General features: G+C 43.9%; 1 protein-coding gene across 2 annotated transcripts in view; it reads right to left on the bottom strand.

Annotated features, from left to right (window-relative positions):
* PTGFRN (prostaglandin F2 receptor inhibitor) overlaps positions 1-15,909 on the bottom strand; it is a 66,761-nt gene that overhangs the window by 26,963 nt on the left and 23,889 nt on the right. Inside the window, exons 2-5 of one of the 2 annotated variants that reach the window (XM_033052780.1) lie at positions 11,719-12,084; positions 10,448-10,867; positions 6,670-7,053; positions 3,038-3,463 (exon numbers count right to left, since the gene is read on the bottom strand). In XM_033052780.1, the coding sequence (XP_032908671.1) occupies positions 3,038-3,463; positions 6,670-7,053; positions 10,448-10,867; positions 11,719-12,084 (1,596 nt within the window). Of the gene's footprint in view, positions 1-3,037; positions 3,464-6,669; positions 7,054-10,447; positions 10,868-11,718; positions 12,085-15,909 lie in introns of those variants that run through there. The other variant, XM_033052781.1, reaches the window with a different exon arrangement.

The raw sequence follows: 15,909 nt of genomic DNA, 5'->3' as shown, positions 1-15,909 counted from the left end.
GGCCGCGGTAGGGGCGGCCCGGGTCCCCCCTCTCCTCCCCGAGCTGCAGCAATGGCGGCGCCGGGCCCCGCCCCCGTCTCTCCCCTGGGCTGTGGCAGAGGAGGAAAGAGAGCTCTCCCGCCTCTCTCCCCGCCCCCCGTTCTGCCTACACGGAGCCAGGCTCCACCCGCGGTGCAACAAAGTAGCGATTTGTAACAATCGCAAAATGCCGACTTTGCAGCTGCTCGGCTCAGCACTCTGGCAGGCACTTCTGAGGTTGTATTAGCCGCTCCTGATTATTAGCCGCATTTCCGGTTTAGGAGCAAAATCTTAGTCAAATTGGTGCGGCTTGTATTCGTGAAATTACTGTATTTTGTAAATTAAAGACAGAAGTATTAACAAAACCCCAAATAATAGTACCTTTGGGATCTCGAATTTCAATTAAAAGATAATGTTCTCTTCTGCTAAGTACTCCATGCAGATCCAAAGTTGACAACACTGGTTTAGGAAAAAAGCATGGATTCCACAATCCACTGTAAATAGCATCTGTGTTCTAAATGTAACTCATATTCAAATAAATAAAATTATCTTTTAGAATATCAAATTTTTTTCTGGGTTGAAAATCATTTACAGAGCTAGTAAAAAAGGTTTCCTCCCTTCCTTTACCTCTTTTCACTGACTGGAATTTGTACTCTTAAATAAGCAAAACATAATACAACTGATGTTTTTAATTTCTGAGATGAGGCAGATGCCTTCTTTGTCACCTTGGCAGGGGAGAAAGAAGAAGGGGAAGGAACATATCAGGCAGACTATGTCAAAAACAACGGTGATCTATGATAGCAATTGGCTGCATTTGCAAAGCTGAGTAAGCAGAAAGATGTGTGAGCATTATTGGTCCCAGTGGAATAAAATAGAAAACAGAGACAATAAAACCCCAAGTTCAAATGGGCAAACACACAACTTATTATGCAACGCACAAAAAAGGGTTTTTGACATCTTTACATGATGTTTACATTTTGAATAAAGGCTCTGAACACCCCTCTTTGCCAAGAGACCCACAGACACAATATAAACCCATTTCTCCTTTCTTAAGAACTCAGAACAATTGCTTTCAGAGTGTGATTTCTCCAAAGTCCTCCCCCCAAAGCACTTCTCTAAAGTCAACAGAGAAGATGCAAGTAATGAAATAAATGGATGAAAAGTCTCTGTATAGGCACAAGCTATCCAAGGAAGAGGCAAATTTCTGTTCTCTCCTTAGGCAAACACGTGGGAGCCTGGCTGCTGGCTTTTATAAGCACTGGGAGCAGTTAGGGACTCAAATCACCAGAGATACTTGTCAAAACAACAGTCAGAGAGCACAGGCAGCAGCAGATTAACTCTTTCATAGTTGCCTGCTACAGCACTGGGCTCCCAGCCGAGTCTGGAGCTCACAGAATAGGATATGGCAGGGGACAGGGAACACAGGGAGAGGCAGCTGGGGCTGCACTGCTGAAGGAGGAGTTGATGGGTGGAAAAGAAGGGGAAATTAAACCTACATTTTGCCCTCCTCACCTCATATACACACAGCATTCTTTTTCAGGAGGGGAAGGTTTTTGTAGGAGAGCTCACTTTCACGTAATAAATCCCCCAGCCCCAAGTTTTGCCAACAGAACGCACTTTTCAGCACGGGGACTGTAACATTTACATTCGTGCTGCAAAATTAGCAGAGTTTCTGGAACAAAACCAGAAGCAAGAGAATGTTCACACCTGTCATGGTTTGTTTTCCCTCAGAAATGTCAACACAGGCTGAGACTTTTCAACTCCAGCTGGGCTCTGTAGCTGCTCCGAAGGCGACGATCCATTACACTGGCATGCACATGCACACACTCCGTGTTGTGGCATAACACTGAACTAATTGTGACCAACACCCAGCATTAATGAGACTTCTCAGTCCTGTGGAGAAGCCAGCTTCAGGGGAAAAAAAAAAAAAAGCAACCCCCCCAAAAAAAAACCAAAAAAAACCCCCCAATCTTTCTCTGGACCACATGTGTGGTCTGGGGATGTAGGGAGTACTGAGCAAGCATCCCACCACTTCTCTCTCTCCACTGAAGCAGAATCCCAGCAGAAGATTTCCAATTTGCTGTTCAGGGATTATCCCTAAACAACTTTAAAATTATTTCAAATTGCTTGTCTCTGAAATACAGTTCTCTGCCTGTGGATGCCTAAACTAGACTATTAAACTAATTAAACTAATCTATCAAGATAAATGCAGCTTGGCTAAGCCCAGATTTTTGACAAAAAGACATCACATCCTAGGTTATCCTAGTCTTTCTGATGCTTTCCAATGGACCCTCTTGCATGACTTCACTCTGAGCCAAAACAGTGTCACTCTACAGAACACTCAGGAAAGACAGATCCCATTTGAAACCAGAGTTAAGCAACTTCAGGTAACTATTAAGCTTCTAAAAATGCTCCCAGAATAAGTTAAATACTGACTAGAGCTAGTTCACTTCTGCCTAAAAAAGGTCAAGATCCAAGCAAACCACTGAATTACTTTGTTGGGCAACCCACTTATGTTTTGATACTCTGGTAATACTATGCCCATGAACTTCGTCAGAACTGCCTTTTAAACATGGGCACATAGAAGAGAAAAATAAAACCACAACTCTCAAACTGTCAGACAGAGAAGACAAATTGACATTGCTCTTTTCACCTCAGTACAACCGTGTTGTTAGCACCAAGATGCATCCTAAAGAGATCAAAATACTCTGAGCCACGAAAGTGGGAAATGACCACAGCAACGCTGCTGGATGCCACCCCTGCCACTTCCAGCCCAACTCCTGGAAGTCTCAGCAGGTGGTGTCTCTTCCTTTATACTTCCACTCCAAACTGTTGCATAAAACTGGTAAAGTAGTGATGTAAAATAAAGTAGTGATCCCCCTCCACAGATAAGAGACCTTCACACAAGTTGACCGTGCTTTTAAACCTTCATAAACACAGAACCACATTTTCCAAAGCCCATTAGCAGACCCTTCTGGTTGATAAGTCTGTTCTCAGCCACCCAGGTGTAAAGTCCTACCTTGTGTAGCCCAGAAAATGTTGACAGGTGCAGAGGTCACATCTTTGCTCTTCACCCAGCTGTTGTTGCGGTGCCTACTCCATGCCGAGATGACACAGAAATAATCCCCTCTGTCACTCTCTGAAGTCCACTGGATTCTCAAACTGAAGGTGTCAGCAGACTTCTTAGAGAAGATTATTTCCCCATTCTGAATCCTCTCTCTGCCCCTGTCCCCAGGTAGCAGAGTCCAGTCTGCATCCATGGAAGCCAAGAGCTCCTGTGCCACCACATCGTCCCCGGGCAGGTGCTCCCTGTAGTACCAGGAGACGGTGAAGCGGATGTTTGCTTCCGTGTCCTGAACGTTTGTGATCCTGCAGTTGAGCTCTGTGGGGTCATCTGAAAACTTGGGTGTTCTGGAGGCATTCAGGAACACATCATAGTCTGGCTCTGCAGGAGAGGAAACACAGGAGAAAACAGGTTAGAAGCTAAGAGAAGGGAGAAAATGCCAGAATTAATGAAAAGATACACTAACTTCTAATATCCAGTTTTAGCATCTGAGCTAAGAAATCAAGTGCCACAATTTGCATTTTTCTTACAGACCTTGGGACTCTGATTCTCAGACTTGCACCATTCTGACACAGGTACCCCTAGGTCTGCATTCCCAAACAAGACATTCCATTTCATGGGTCTAGTCAGACCATTTCAGAAAATTCAGGACTAATAGATCTTGTTGAGCAAAATAATTCCCTCCTTTAGGCCTGCCCCCAAGAACCCACTTGTGGGTTCAATTTCAACCCATCCAGCCTCTTTTTGCACCTGTCAAATGCCTGGGGCAGCCTGCAGCAGGACACTGGTTATCCTCTAGAGACATCCCACTTCCCCAATACCTCTCCAGGGTAAGACGCCATCTTCCACCTTGAAATTCCTTATTTTCCACACTTAGCCATCCCACTGTGTCTCTACAAAGGTTTAAGAATGGTAAAACCAGCCCCTTTAAAAGGCAAACACTTCTCCCACCCAGACACCCAAACCAGGGGACAAAGAACACCACTGGCACTGGCCAGAGGCAGCACCAAGAGCTGAGCACACTAAATTCTAGTGGTTAGCAGTTTAAATACTACCTAGGTCAATAAATACTACGTAGGATAAGAGTTGAAGATGTGTAGATCAGAAAAAGCTTCACAGTCTGAACAGAGAAGTATGTGCTACCCAGCTGTGAGGCTGGAATATCTCAGGATGGAAAATCAGAGCCTGAGTTTCACGGGTTAAGAATGGGGCTGTTGCATTTAAATCTGAAATAGCTGGCTGCCCAAAGCCTACAAGCGATAAGGGAGCCGCATGACTATTTTCCTCTCAGACTACAGAGATAGTAAAGGAAAAAGATTACAGCAAGAACCTCACACCACAAAGGAAATACGTATTTATTTACTAGTATTAGAATATTTTTGTCTTGCTGTCTGCTGTAATTCAGAAAAATGACCAGCTTCACAACTGTTCGGCCAATACTCATCACACAGCTCTTACAGCCTAAGTGTATTCAGCGCTCTGTATTTATTTCCTGCTTTATGTTTTACTTGGCATTTTGCCCTCCAAGAAACAATTAACTGAGGCTATAATTGGGACAAAGAAGGCATCCAAGGCTAAAACTTAGGCTTAGCTTACCAACGAGCCAAGATAATAAAGCATCTTAATAGAACTGCTGTGGAAACTCTGTGTGCATATGCACTTTCAGACTTGAGATGCAAAGGATAAAAACAATCGTAGCAAACAAGCTGGGTTGCTGCTATGTAAGCCTGCAGAAAAGATCCCTCACCAGTGTCCTTGCATCTAGCAAGAACAAGGGCATCAATACACACCAGACCCCAGAGAATCTGGTAATATTGATGGTGACTTTCTGTGACATTAGGTAACATAAAATCATAAAAGCAATGCTCACAAAGTCTGTGGTACCTACTACAAGTCAGCGTGTGCAGATTTCTGCACATTTTCAGGATAAGTAAAGCAAAATAAAAAGGCAGAGAATTTTGCTATAACCAAAGCACAGATTATTAAGGATGGCCAAACCCCACTTTTGGTGTAAGCCCCCTTAGATCCTGCAGCAACACTGCTTGTCCTTTCTCATTCACAAAAGACCAGTTTACTCCAGGGCCTCATGATGTATTGCTCACACTCTACAACTCTCTTTGCATTCCCCCTTTGCCACTCCTTCCCCTCAAAAAGAAGGCATTCAAGACCAACTAATATTTTCACAGCAACAAAGACTATAAAAGCAGATGCACTTGTCTAGACAGGGACACAAGAAGGAAAAAACTACAAGAATCCTGAGTTCTTAGAAAACCCCTTGAGGTTTGTTTTATTTGTGGGCAGGGGAAGGACCCTAAGAAGAGTTTTCACTTTGATAGCACCACTCCAGATAGGCGCTTCACCCTGACAGACACTCAAACAGAGGATTTAGAAAGAATAAAAGGCTGGCTGGATAAACCTCATTCCTCCACTCTGTCAGCTGTCAAAGAACAGCCTCGCTGACAATTCAACGACTTAATACTCCAGGAGCTCTTAACTTCCATTAAGGAGGAGGAGTTGGTGAATTCTGGATGCAGTTGATAACCTCAGAAGCCAAAAATTTATTCTGCTTTCCCTCTCCCTAGCAACCAAGCATCTGCTGAAAAGCAGATTTTATTTTCTCCTGTTCCCAAATAATGCTAAACTGGAATGGAATGAGTAAAGAGGAGTCCTACAGGTACAGGCACTACAAGAGAGCACACAAGCATGCAAGTGCATCTGTACACACATGAACACACATGCATGAGAAGTGAGGGAAGGAGGGAACACTCACAAATTAAATGTACAATGTAAATGGCTGAATGAGGACAGGAAATTAAGACAATCACTCGTGCACTTCTAGTACACATTACAAGTGTACTTGGAGACGGCCACGGCTCAACTGCTCTGCACAATGCTAAAATGCAACATTTAAAGTCATTGTTGATGAGATTTAACCTTATGGCACAGCTATTTACTGCTGAAAAACAGGCTCTCTGTATGCTGGCCTCATTCAGCACTTTCATGTTGGAAGAGCTCTGCCTTTGTAACTGGACAGCACCACCAGTTTCTCATGACAACAGGATCTGAAAGGGTACACTGAAAGGGTTTGGGCCTGGATGCTTGCATCCAGTCAGAGCTGGGAACAGGCACCAAGCACTACAGCTCTGCCAGAACACACCCAGCTTCATTCATGCTTCCAACACCACCAATACCTTATCATTTTAGCAGGTGCAGATACCTTACCTACACCATTCTGCAAAAACATCCGGAGTTTCACTGCCTCTAAATTGAAGTTATTATCTCCCCAAGAATAAACTAGAGAACAGATAGGTCTAGTTATGTCAGCCTACCCAATCTGTAAAACAATAGGTTTTTTAAGAAGTTTTACTGGAGATTAATTTTTAGTACTTCTCCCAGGTAACTTTACTTCTAAAGATATTTGAATAAAGAGAACTATACCTGAGAAGGAGATCCCTGCATATAGGTAATAGATGCAAACAAGAGGAACATTCATGCAGAAGAGATTCTGCAGGGTCCTCTCCCTTTTCTGATGGGGCCGAGGTTTGAGGGATACATTACCCATGAAGTCTGACAGCACAACCACTCACCTAGTGCTGTCACCACCACACTGACTGGTGCAGAGGTCCTCTCCACCACCTTATGCCAGCTCCCATTGTGCAGTGGCACCCAGATAGCAGCTTCACAGAAGTAGTAGCCAGAGTCCTCCACATCCACGTCACGCACCAAGAGGCGATAGGAGTTCCTGTCCACATGGCTCAGGCTGATGAGAGTTGAATCACTGACAACAGAATCGTGGTCCATGCTCAGCAAGAGCTGAGCATCTGACAAGGTGTCATCAGGTGACACAGAAAAATACCACATCACCTCTGCTTGGAAAATACCACTTCTGTCTGTTGTGATGTTGCATGTAAGGTCCAGGGAGTCTCTTTCAGTCACAGACACATTGCTGGTTGAGATGACTACATCTAGAGCTTGGAAAGAGAGACACAAAAATTCAAACAAAAAATATTTTTATGTTTGCTACTTTTAACAAACATAGTTCACTCTAAGTTATCCAGGACTTCACATTCTATAACAGGAGGTTCTGAACAGGCTCAGTAGCCCAACCTTCAAATGCCTGTTGGATACTGAGCCGAGTTATTACAAGGGCAATACACATTATCAGTCAAGCAAGGAATGTGTGATGAGGGCAGAGGGGAGAAAGGGAGGGAGAACAGCATTTTTATAACTCAGCAGCAACTGGTCCATGAAGGCTTTGTCTCATCCACAGATTGCACATCACCTTTGCACAGCAGGAAAATAGATTTTTCACCATACAGGATTTTCAGTCTCATGAGAGGGTCAAAGTGTGTTGGGACTATGCCTCAGAAGACCAAGCATCTACAGAAATCCCCAGGAACTACACTGGAACTCAACATGGTTTCTGCTGACATTTTTGAGCTCCTCCTTTTTGAGCAGATTTAGATGAGAAGCAGCCATGGCCACATGTTGGAGTCCTGACTGACCTCAGGTGTGCTGTAAAAACATGAAATGGAAGCTAACAGAAGGCAGCAGTAACTCCCTATACTGCTGATTCCTCTGCTTACTGCTCAGAACAAGACACACTGGGGACTTCAACAGCCACTCCAAACACACTTAGCAACCACTGGCCAGTGAGTATTTTCAATACACATATGGTCATAGCCAGCATTCAAACAGGACCAGATACAGAATATTAAAAGGGAACTGTGGAATCAGTGTGTCAACACCAGGCTACCACGTGTCTTTGCTTGCTCATTCACTCGTTCTACACTGCCTGAAGATGAGATCTGGGTCTCAGTGCAGCACCATTCCCACAGGGCGCAATGCAGATGCTCTTAAAGTCTCCCCAGAGGCCATTGGACAAGACTGCTACAGCAGTGGCTCTTCTCAGCATGAGCAAAAATAGAGATACCTGCTTTAAACCAGCAGCTGTGTCTCTGCTGAGATGAGTGACTTCTATGTAAAACCATGTTCTACTGCATAATAGTTCCCCATGTGCATAAACTTCCTTGGCCTATCACCTGAGACACAACACATGAAGGCTAGAGCCAAACTGAGTAGTCAGAACTATTGCCAATAAAACCAAGCAATGCTCATTCTCATCCCTCACCACCTGATAACACAGAGGACAGAGGGCAGCAGGCCCTACCTGAGTGCTGAAATCAAGTCCAGATGAGTCTCTCACTGGGACTTGCCTGTCTTATCATGGGGTTGGAATCAGTAGGAAAGCCTAGCTAATTTAACAGACTATTACCAGAATACAAAATAAGACTCATCTGCAAGGTTAAGAGCAGCAATTCTCCAAGCAACATTTCTGTCTTCATGAAAGTGATGGGCATTCACAATCTGGCAATATATGCACAGAGAGGGATGTGGAAAGAATTTACCCATAGGCATATAACCATTTACATCTCAAGTTCTTTTAGCAAGCAAGTGCAGAGATTTCAGATGTCAGCACAAGATGTTCTTCAAGTCCTTCTACAGGATGTGTACACAGCATTTTGCTGGAGAATAACCTATCCCCTTTAGCATCACTTTAAAAAAGCCTTCATGCCCCTGACAAAGTTCCAGTGCAGCTAATGACTGAGTTTAAAATGAAGGCAAAAAACCTAAAGAAAAACAAACAAAAGCCCCCACAACAAACAAACCACACACCCAAACTACATCAAAAAACTGTACCACTACTGGTCTTGGCCAGCCTCATGCTGTTTTCAGCCACTGATTAAACCCCACCTACTTAAACCAAACACTGCAAAAGTGTAACAAAATCAAGAATTACAGCTCTTAATTAGGCAAGTCCTGCGTCAGCAGAGAGCATCTGCAAGCTTTGTTGTGCAACAGATACCCTGAAAAGGAGGGGGCAGATTGATCCTGTCAAATTTCACAGGCTAAGTGCCACCAAGACACTAAAACTACATCCAAATGAGTCAATCAAAAAAACCCAGACTTTTGGGTTCTCCCTACAGTGATTAAAGGATTACAAAAATGAAAAGATACCCCTCCTGTCTGAACAGTTCTAAAATACCGTGATAATCTCATATTTCTGAAGGACCATCACTGCCTGTTTTTCCACCTATTGAGTGATAAGGTGCATCACCCCCGCTCTCCCTCCTCCAACCAGCAGTGATAATGCTAATGCAATCAAGTGCTTAGTGCATCTAGTCCTGAAATCTGCATGGGCAGGGATATCTGGATATCCTCAGCATAGCACTGCATGTATTTTTGTCTCCTAAGTCAAGCATGCAATGATGTGTTTAACAGAATCATTACTGTCCAAGACCCCTGCCAACACAGCAGAGCAATCAGACCAGTGATAAAAATCATTGGGTAATTTGCCCTGTTAAATTATCACTGCCTTCCTCCTTTCTCTGGATCTTTCCATGCTATTTTAATAAACAGCATACAGAAAAGCTTCACATCTATCACTGAACCACAAGCCACTCTCACAGGGGAAGTGCAGCTGTTTAGTGCTATGGAACATTGTGTTAATAAGTGAGCAGAGGGAAGGCTTTGGGTGATCAGGTGTTAAATATAACATTTAAGAAATATAAAAACCACGAGCGCTCTGAAGTGGGTGAAGGATGAGGTAAAATCTGCGTCTAGGCATCTAAGAGGTTCCATGCCATCAACCTCCTTTGCTCCAAAACAAAGCTAGAAAAATGATGTCACAGATGTAAACAGGTCAGCTATCCAAATACCACTCCAAGTTCTGCTGGACTGCACCCTGTCCTAGGTTAAATGTAAAGATGTGCCCAAAAGTATGCATTCTATCACAATTTGTTAAAAACCAGGTGAGGCGGTGATCCTTATCTCTGTGGGTGATATCCTCTGCTAATGGGTCAGCTGTTAAAAAAAAAAGACAGGTGAGGCAGTGTTCTTTATCTATTCCACAACCCCATCTTTCCTCCAGGAAGATATCTTCTCTTGATGGGCCATTGAGTCCCACTGCATGACTGATAAAATTCCGTCATCCCCTTGGGAGATGCTCCAGCCGGGGGAGGAACCAAACATTTCCTACCTGGATAAAATCTGAGATTTGGAACACCAAGGCAGCCCTCGCCCACTGGTTTCCAGAGGACAAGAGCTACCAGACCTTTCTACAGGATCACTTATTCAACAAGATCACTTCATTGGGACTGCTACCACCACCCTAACTACTGAGGTGTCAGGTTGTATTCTGACTCTGTCAGTGATTTTCTTTTGTACTACTGCATGTATTTTTCTCTTTTTCCATATTAAATTGCATTTCTGACTTGGAGCTGCTCACTGGTTTTGCTTTCAAACCAGCACACACCCTCACCCCACAGCACCAGATCCTGGACACAGCCCACCAGGAACACTCACCGGTCCTCTGAACTGACACCGTGGCAATCTCCACGCTCTTCTCCTGGATCTTCTGCCACGAGCCATCCGCCCCTCTCACCCACTCGCTCACCAGGCACCTGTAGGTTCCCCCATCCGCAGAGGAAGCCTGGGACACAGATAACCCGTACGTGTCGTTGGCTCCCGTGTCCAGGCGGACGTCCCCGCTGCGGTAGCGCTCCTCGTAGCCGGGGCCCGGCTGGAACTTGCCCTCGTGAGTCAAAGACAGGATGTCCCGCCACGAGGATCCGCTCCTGGCCTGCCAGGTCACGTGCAGGTGAGTGTGCTCCGGCGAGGTGGTGGCGGCCGAGCAGCGCAGCTTGAAGGAGTCGCCCTCGGACAGCCGGAGAGACGCCGAGGAACGAGCTTTGGAACCGCTCACGGACAAGCCGTCGGAAATCACTATTAGGGGAAAGGAAAAAAAAAAAGGGCAAAAAGATATAAGCATCATAAAACAGAATCAAGAAGAGAACGCCCACAGTGAGCTGTTCAGATGTGAGGCAATAAAACCACCGCAGAGCAACACCTTGCCAATCATTCCTTCTTCCACACAAATATATTCCAGGAAGAAGGAAATTTAGCTGAAAAAGCACTAAAGGAAGTGCTCTGCTTTAAACAAGTCAAGACAAGAATTCATTTATCCTTCCACTCACTTTCTCATCCAAACATCATCATTTTGACTATTCCCATACAAAACTAATCTTGATATTCATGTGAGCAAAAGATAAGACATGGGAAAAGAAATTGTGGCCAAATTTAATACTAAAAATGCTAAGTGATAGAGCAAAGCTAGGACAAGATTGTAGCATCAACGTGCTAAAGGAGAAAAGGAAGATTACCTCCTTCACACAGAAAGATCCCTAAATGACACTAAAACTGAGAGAGAAGACAGTCTGTGGCTTTTACCTGAACTTAGCTTCTCTACACAGATACTTAGGGACATGAAATATTTGCAGACATCTTCAGAAAACCCACCACTTAGTGTTTTATTTACATATTTACTAGACAGAAAAAAAGAAAAGTGGTGTTTATAGTAAACAGCCTCTCTTCATTTCTTCACCTCACTTGCCTTTGCTATCATATTTCCCAATTTTAAATTCTGGTTTAGGAGATTTAAAGAGGAATAAGAAGAAGGAAAAAAACCAAACAAAAATCACAATGATCATGAACAACAGAAAGTCAGCATTCTTAAGGGTACATCTATAATCAAGATCAAAAACAAATTTAAAGCACACCTCACTCTTCAGAAATACCTTTCACTTGGACCTCTGCATCATAATTTCCCTGAACGGTGGCATCAGTGCTGGGCGTGGAACATTTGTATCTCCCTTGGTCAGCTGGCTGGATGTTCCTAATCACAAGTTCCACAGCATCGTTGCTGCTCCGTCTCAGTTTGATATCCCCGCGGCCCACGCGTTTTTGGTACTCCTCAGAGGTGAAGGTAGAATCCCAGGTACTCACTATCCGCACGAAGTCAGTGTCCCGGGAGAACTCCCAGTCAAAGTTCTGTTCACTGGGTCCATCATAGTCACTCACGCTGCAAGGGATCGCCACCTCCGTGCCCACCACTCGAATGAGGGGACCCTTGGGCACTCTCACAATGCGCCCTCTGCAGAAAGCTGGGCAGGAGAACAAAGAATAACACACAGTTAAGGGTAGGCTTCAACCGGGAAAAAAACAAAAATTTAATATGCCGAGGTTGAGTAACCCACTCTGCAGAAAGCAAGAACTAGTAAGAGCAATATTTCCTACTAACATTTAATCTCACTGAAGCAGTAGCCTCTAAACACGTAATTTTTAGTGTGGGCAATCTATTTTTCACTGCTTATATAATACTACATGAGGTAACAAAATACTGAGTGAGAGAAAATTGTAAAGAGAAAAAAAAAGATAATTAGCCATAGATCTAATGGGTAACAGCTTCTCTACTACAAGGTAAGTGCTATATATATGTATGTTTATATACACCGTATATAAACAACATTAATAAGTGGTTTTCATTACTACAATGAGGGCATAATCTCATCAGGAATTTTTATAAGACTTCTGCTGATACCATTAGACAGTCTGAAGTAGGAAATTAATTCCCCCCTAGACTCAGGGCCATGAGAATTTTAAGTTGATGTCCTCCAAAAATAAGTATAGTCTTAGCTACCCTGACAGGTCATGGTCTCATTCGGGTGAAATACCTTGCCCTCCAAATCGATTTAAAAGGAAGAACTGATTATCTCACACAGAGTTTGAGTGGATTTCTGCAATCCCAGGTTTCCTCTTTGTGAAGGCCCAGAATGTGGGAGCATGAGCAGAGCAGGCTCCCTCCAAAGCAGAGGAGCACACAGTGCTCAGACCATGTTTGCTGGGATTGTCTCACCAGAAGGAAAGGACAACAGCAGTTTTCTGCAGGAGGCTGGCAAAGCAGTATGTTATGCTCCAGGCAGAAGTGTGAACCACTTAAACAAGCCAGAGGACCTGGCAAAGACACAGCAAGAGACTCTTCTGGTTGATTTGGCTCTGTAGTCCAGAGAATAACCCCAGCAGCTGCACATGGATTTTGGCAGGTCCTTAGTTCTCCAAAGAGCAAACTGCTTTGATTCATAGTTCCAACCAGAGAAATCTCTTAAGAGGTGAGTACTACCTAAACTCAGCCTCCAAACATGAACAGTTTACTGCATCCCACCACCTCCATGTCCATAGCAAATTATTTTAACAGCCAGGTAGAACAGAAGCCAGAGCACTGAAAGACAGATCTTCATACAACCAAGTAGACATGTAACAACACCAAAAGCAATTGGACCAAAAAATTGATCTGAGATACCACAGAGGAAAAGACAAATTTAAACAAACAACCCCCCAACACACAAAGTACAGTATCCCACCTGTGCTACAATTCACAAGTCCATTGGGAATGCCACCAGCTAGTCAATATATTTGCTGAGCCTTTCCCTCCTATCACTCTGCACATCTGGGTGTAGATTAGGATTCCACTTGCTGGCTTAGGCCCATCATGCCAATGGGTGTCCAAGTGTGAGCAAAAGAGTCTTGTGAACAGACCCCCACAACTGGGGAACCTGCTATAAAATACAGCTTGACCCCTCCAGAGCAGTGTGGAGAAGGATGTATTAAAGAATAAGAATTCTGTGGGCATTTAAAAACTACACAAGCAGCTGTACACACTGAGCATAATTGCCAGAGAAAAAGCATAATTTTATTTGCAGCTACAGCTCAGCAAACAGCAGAACCAAGGACTGACACTGCCTTTACCTCCCCAGTTCAGAACTCTTAACATGCTCTTTACTTTGCAGGCAGTTCACGTGTACAGGCTCAGTCATAATAGTCCAATTTCCTCACTGCCATGACCTTCTGTATTCAACATTAGTACTTCATTAAACTTATTTGTAATGCAGACTGGGGTTAATCTCCTACCCCTTCTATCCCTCCCAGAAGACTGTTATTATATACCTGATCAAGTGATTGACTAGTCCTAATAAGGGAGCTGGACTCTGCTGCACCATTCACATGTGCATTGGAGGGGAAAACCTCCACTGACCATGTATTGTTCCACAGATATGTCTTCAAGGACACATCTCCTAAGCCAAGAGCCAAACCATAAAATCATCCATACAGAAAAACAATCAACAAAAAATAAAGCCAGCTACAGGGCTCTGATATACTTCCTCACGAAGTCTTAAGTTGCATTCAATCCTTCAACTTATCCTCTTACAGAAAGCAGCAGGTAAGCTTTAAAGCCTGACAGTCAAACCAGCTTCCAGAAAACCACTGTGAGAAGTCAGCTCAGGATCCTGACGGAGGGCACTCTTCAAACACTGACATCTCTCCAGAAAATACTCTCTGGTGACACTAAAACAAGCAGACAACACTGTTCTGCATGTGTCTTCAGCTGTAGACCCACATACCGTGCACTGCACTAATCCAATCTAGAGGTGACAAAGGCATGACTAATGTGGCAAGGGCTGCACATTTGTGTTTGAGATTAGCACTGACAGCTCAGTTCCTCTTCTTCCAAGGTCACTAAAGACCCTTTGACACTAAATGAAGGTAGGGGGTGATTAGCACCTTCCTACAAAAAGGCAAACCAAAGTGAAAGACAGGAGCACAGGGAGTCTCACCAGATCTGTAAAGCCATGACTATCCCCCTTCCTACAGCACAGTCCCACAATCAATTCCTGCTTAATCCAGGGCTGGAAGGAAAGCAATGGAACAGACTGTAGGGGAGAAGAGTGATGAGGTGTACCAGAATTTTATACTTTCCAAATAATACCATTTGTTATTGCTAAGATAAATCAGGATTCTCATGAGGCAGGAGCAGAGGCAACATCACCAAACAAGAGAAGAACTTCCTGCAGAGCAGCTGCTCTGCCCTCCCCACAAGCGAGGAGCGTGCACAGGGCAGGCACTCCAAGGGTAAATTAAATTTCTATGTGACCCAGCAGGCTGTGAATTCAAGGTTCTGCCTTTGGTCCTGCAGCAAGGTTGTAGCCAGAGACTAAACACGGAGTTATGTTCTTTGCCATGCATTAGGGATTAACATTTCACATAACTGTGGCAGAAGTAGCTACAGACACGGATCTTGGCAAAAGGCGAGCTCCATATTACTCTGGCAGATAAGTGAGGAGTTTTTGCAAATAATTTATTCTTACAGAGCCCTGTGTTCCTGTGTTGCTTGCATATACCCCCTCATCTTCCCCCAGCAATCATGATACAAGAGCTTAAAACTGTAAATATGTTGGAAACACTGATTTTTCATGACACCCAATATATTTCACTGTTAATATAAGGTGACAGGTTCTTAATGTATTCATCTGAATCCCATTTAACTGTAGAAACAGATGGAGGAGGACAAAACGTATACACTAGAAACAGAAAACAACAGAACTTTGACAATTCTGTGTTTCTCACTGATGCCACCAAAGATGTGTATTTAGTAAGAACTCAATAACTGGATCTGAGTTAATGCTGGACATCAGATTTGCCTAAGCACAAGTTTAACTGCCTAAATACAAAACTTTGTTTTTATCGAGTTCCAGACCAACAGATGAAATTGCAAGGAACTATTTTCCACAGCAAATGTAATGGAGCCCCTGTAAGGAGGCCAGCACACAAGCACAAGGCATGGGATGTATTCCTTGGGTTCATGAAACAGGTTACAGCACTACCAGGCAACACTGGTCCTTTTGCAGGGCTGGGTCAGCAACACACAAATGTAAGACAAGCACAGAGCCCTGGTGGGTATTTGCCTAGCACTTGATTAGAGGATTCTCCCATGGGAATGCATTAAATACTCCACCAGAAGTGTGGACTAAAGGTGGCTCAAGGTAGAATAGTAATTTACTGGGGTCTGCAATATTAGTAAGATGGGGCAAGACAGCTCAGACATAGCCAAGGCAGCTTTGGGTTAGTATTTTTTCCTTAGCAATGGTTTATAA

This window comes from Catharus ustulatus, chromosome 2, assembly GCF_009819885.2.
Source record: "Catharus ustulatus isolate bCatUst1 chromosome 2, bCatUst1.pri.v2, whole genome shotgun sequence".
In the NCBI taxonomy this organism is placed as follows: Eukaryota; Metazoa; Chordata; class Aves; order Passeriformes; family Turdidae; genus Catharus; species Catharus ustulatus.
Note: the sequence above shows the minus strand (reverse complement) of the source record. Positions and strands in the feature narration are given on the sequence as shown.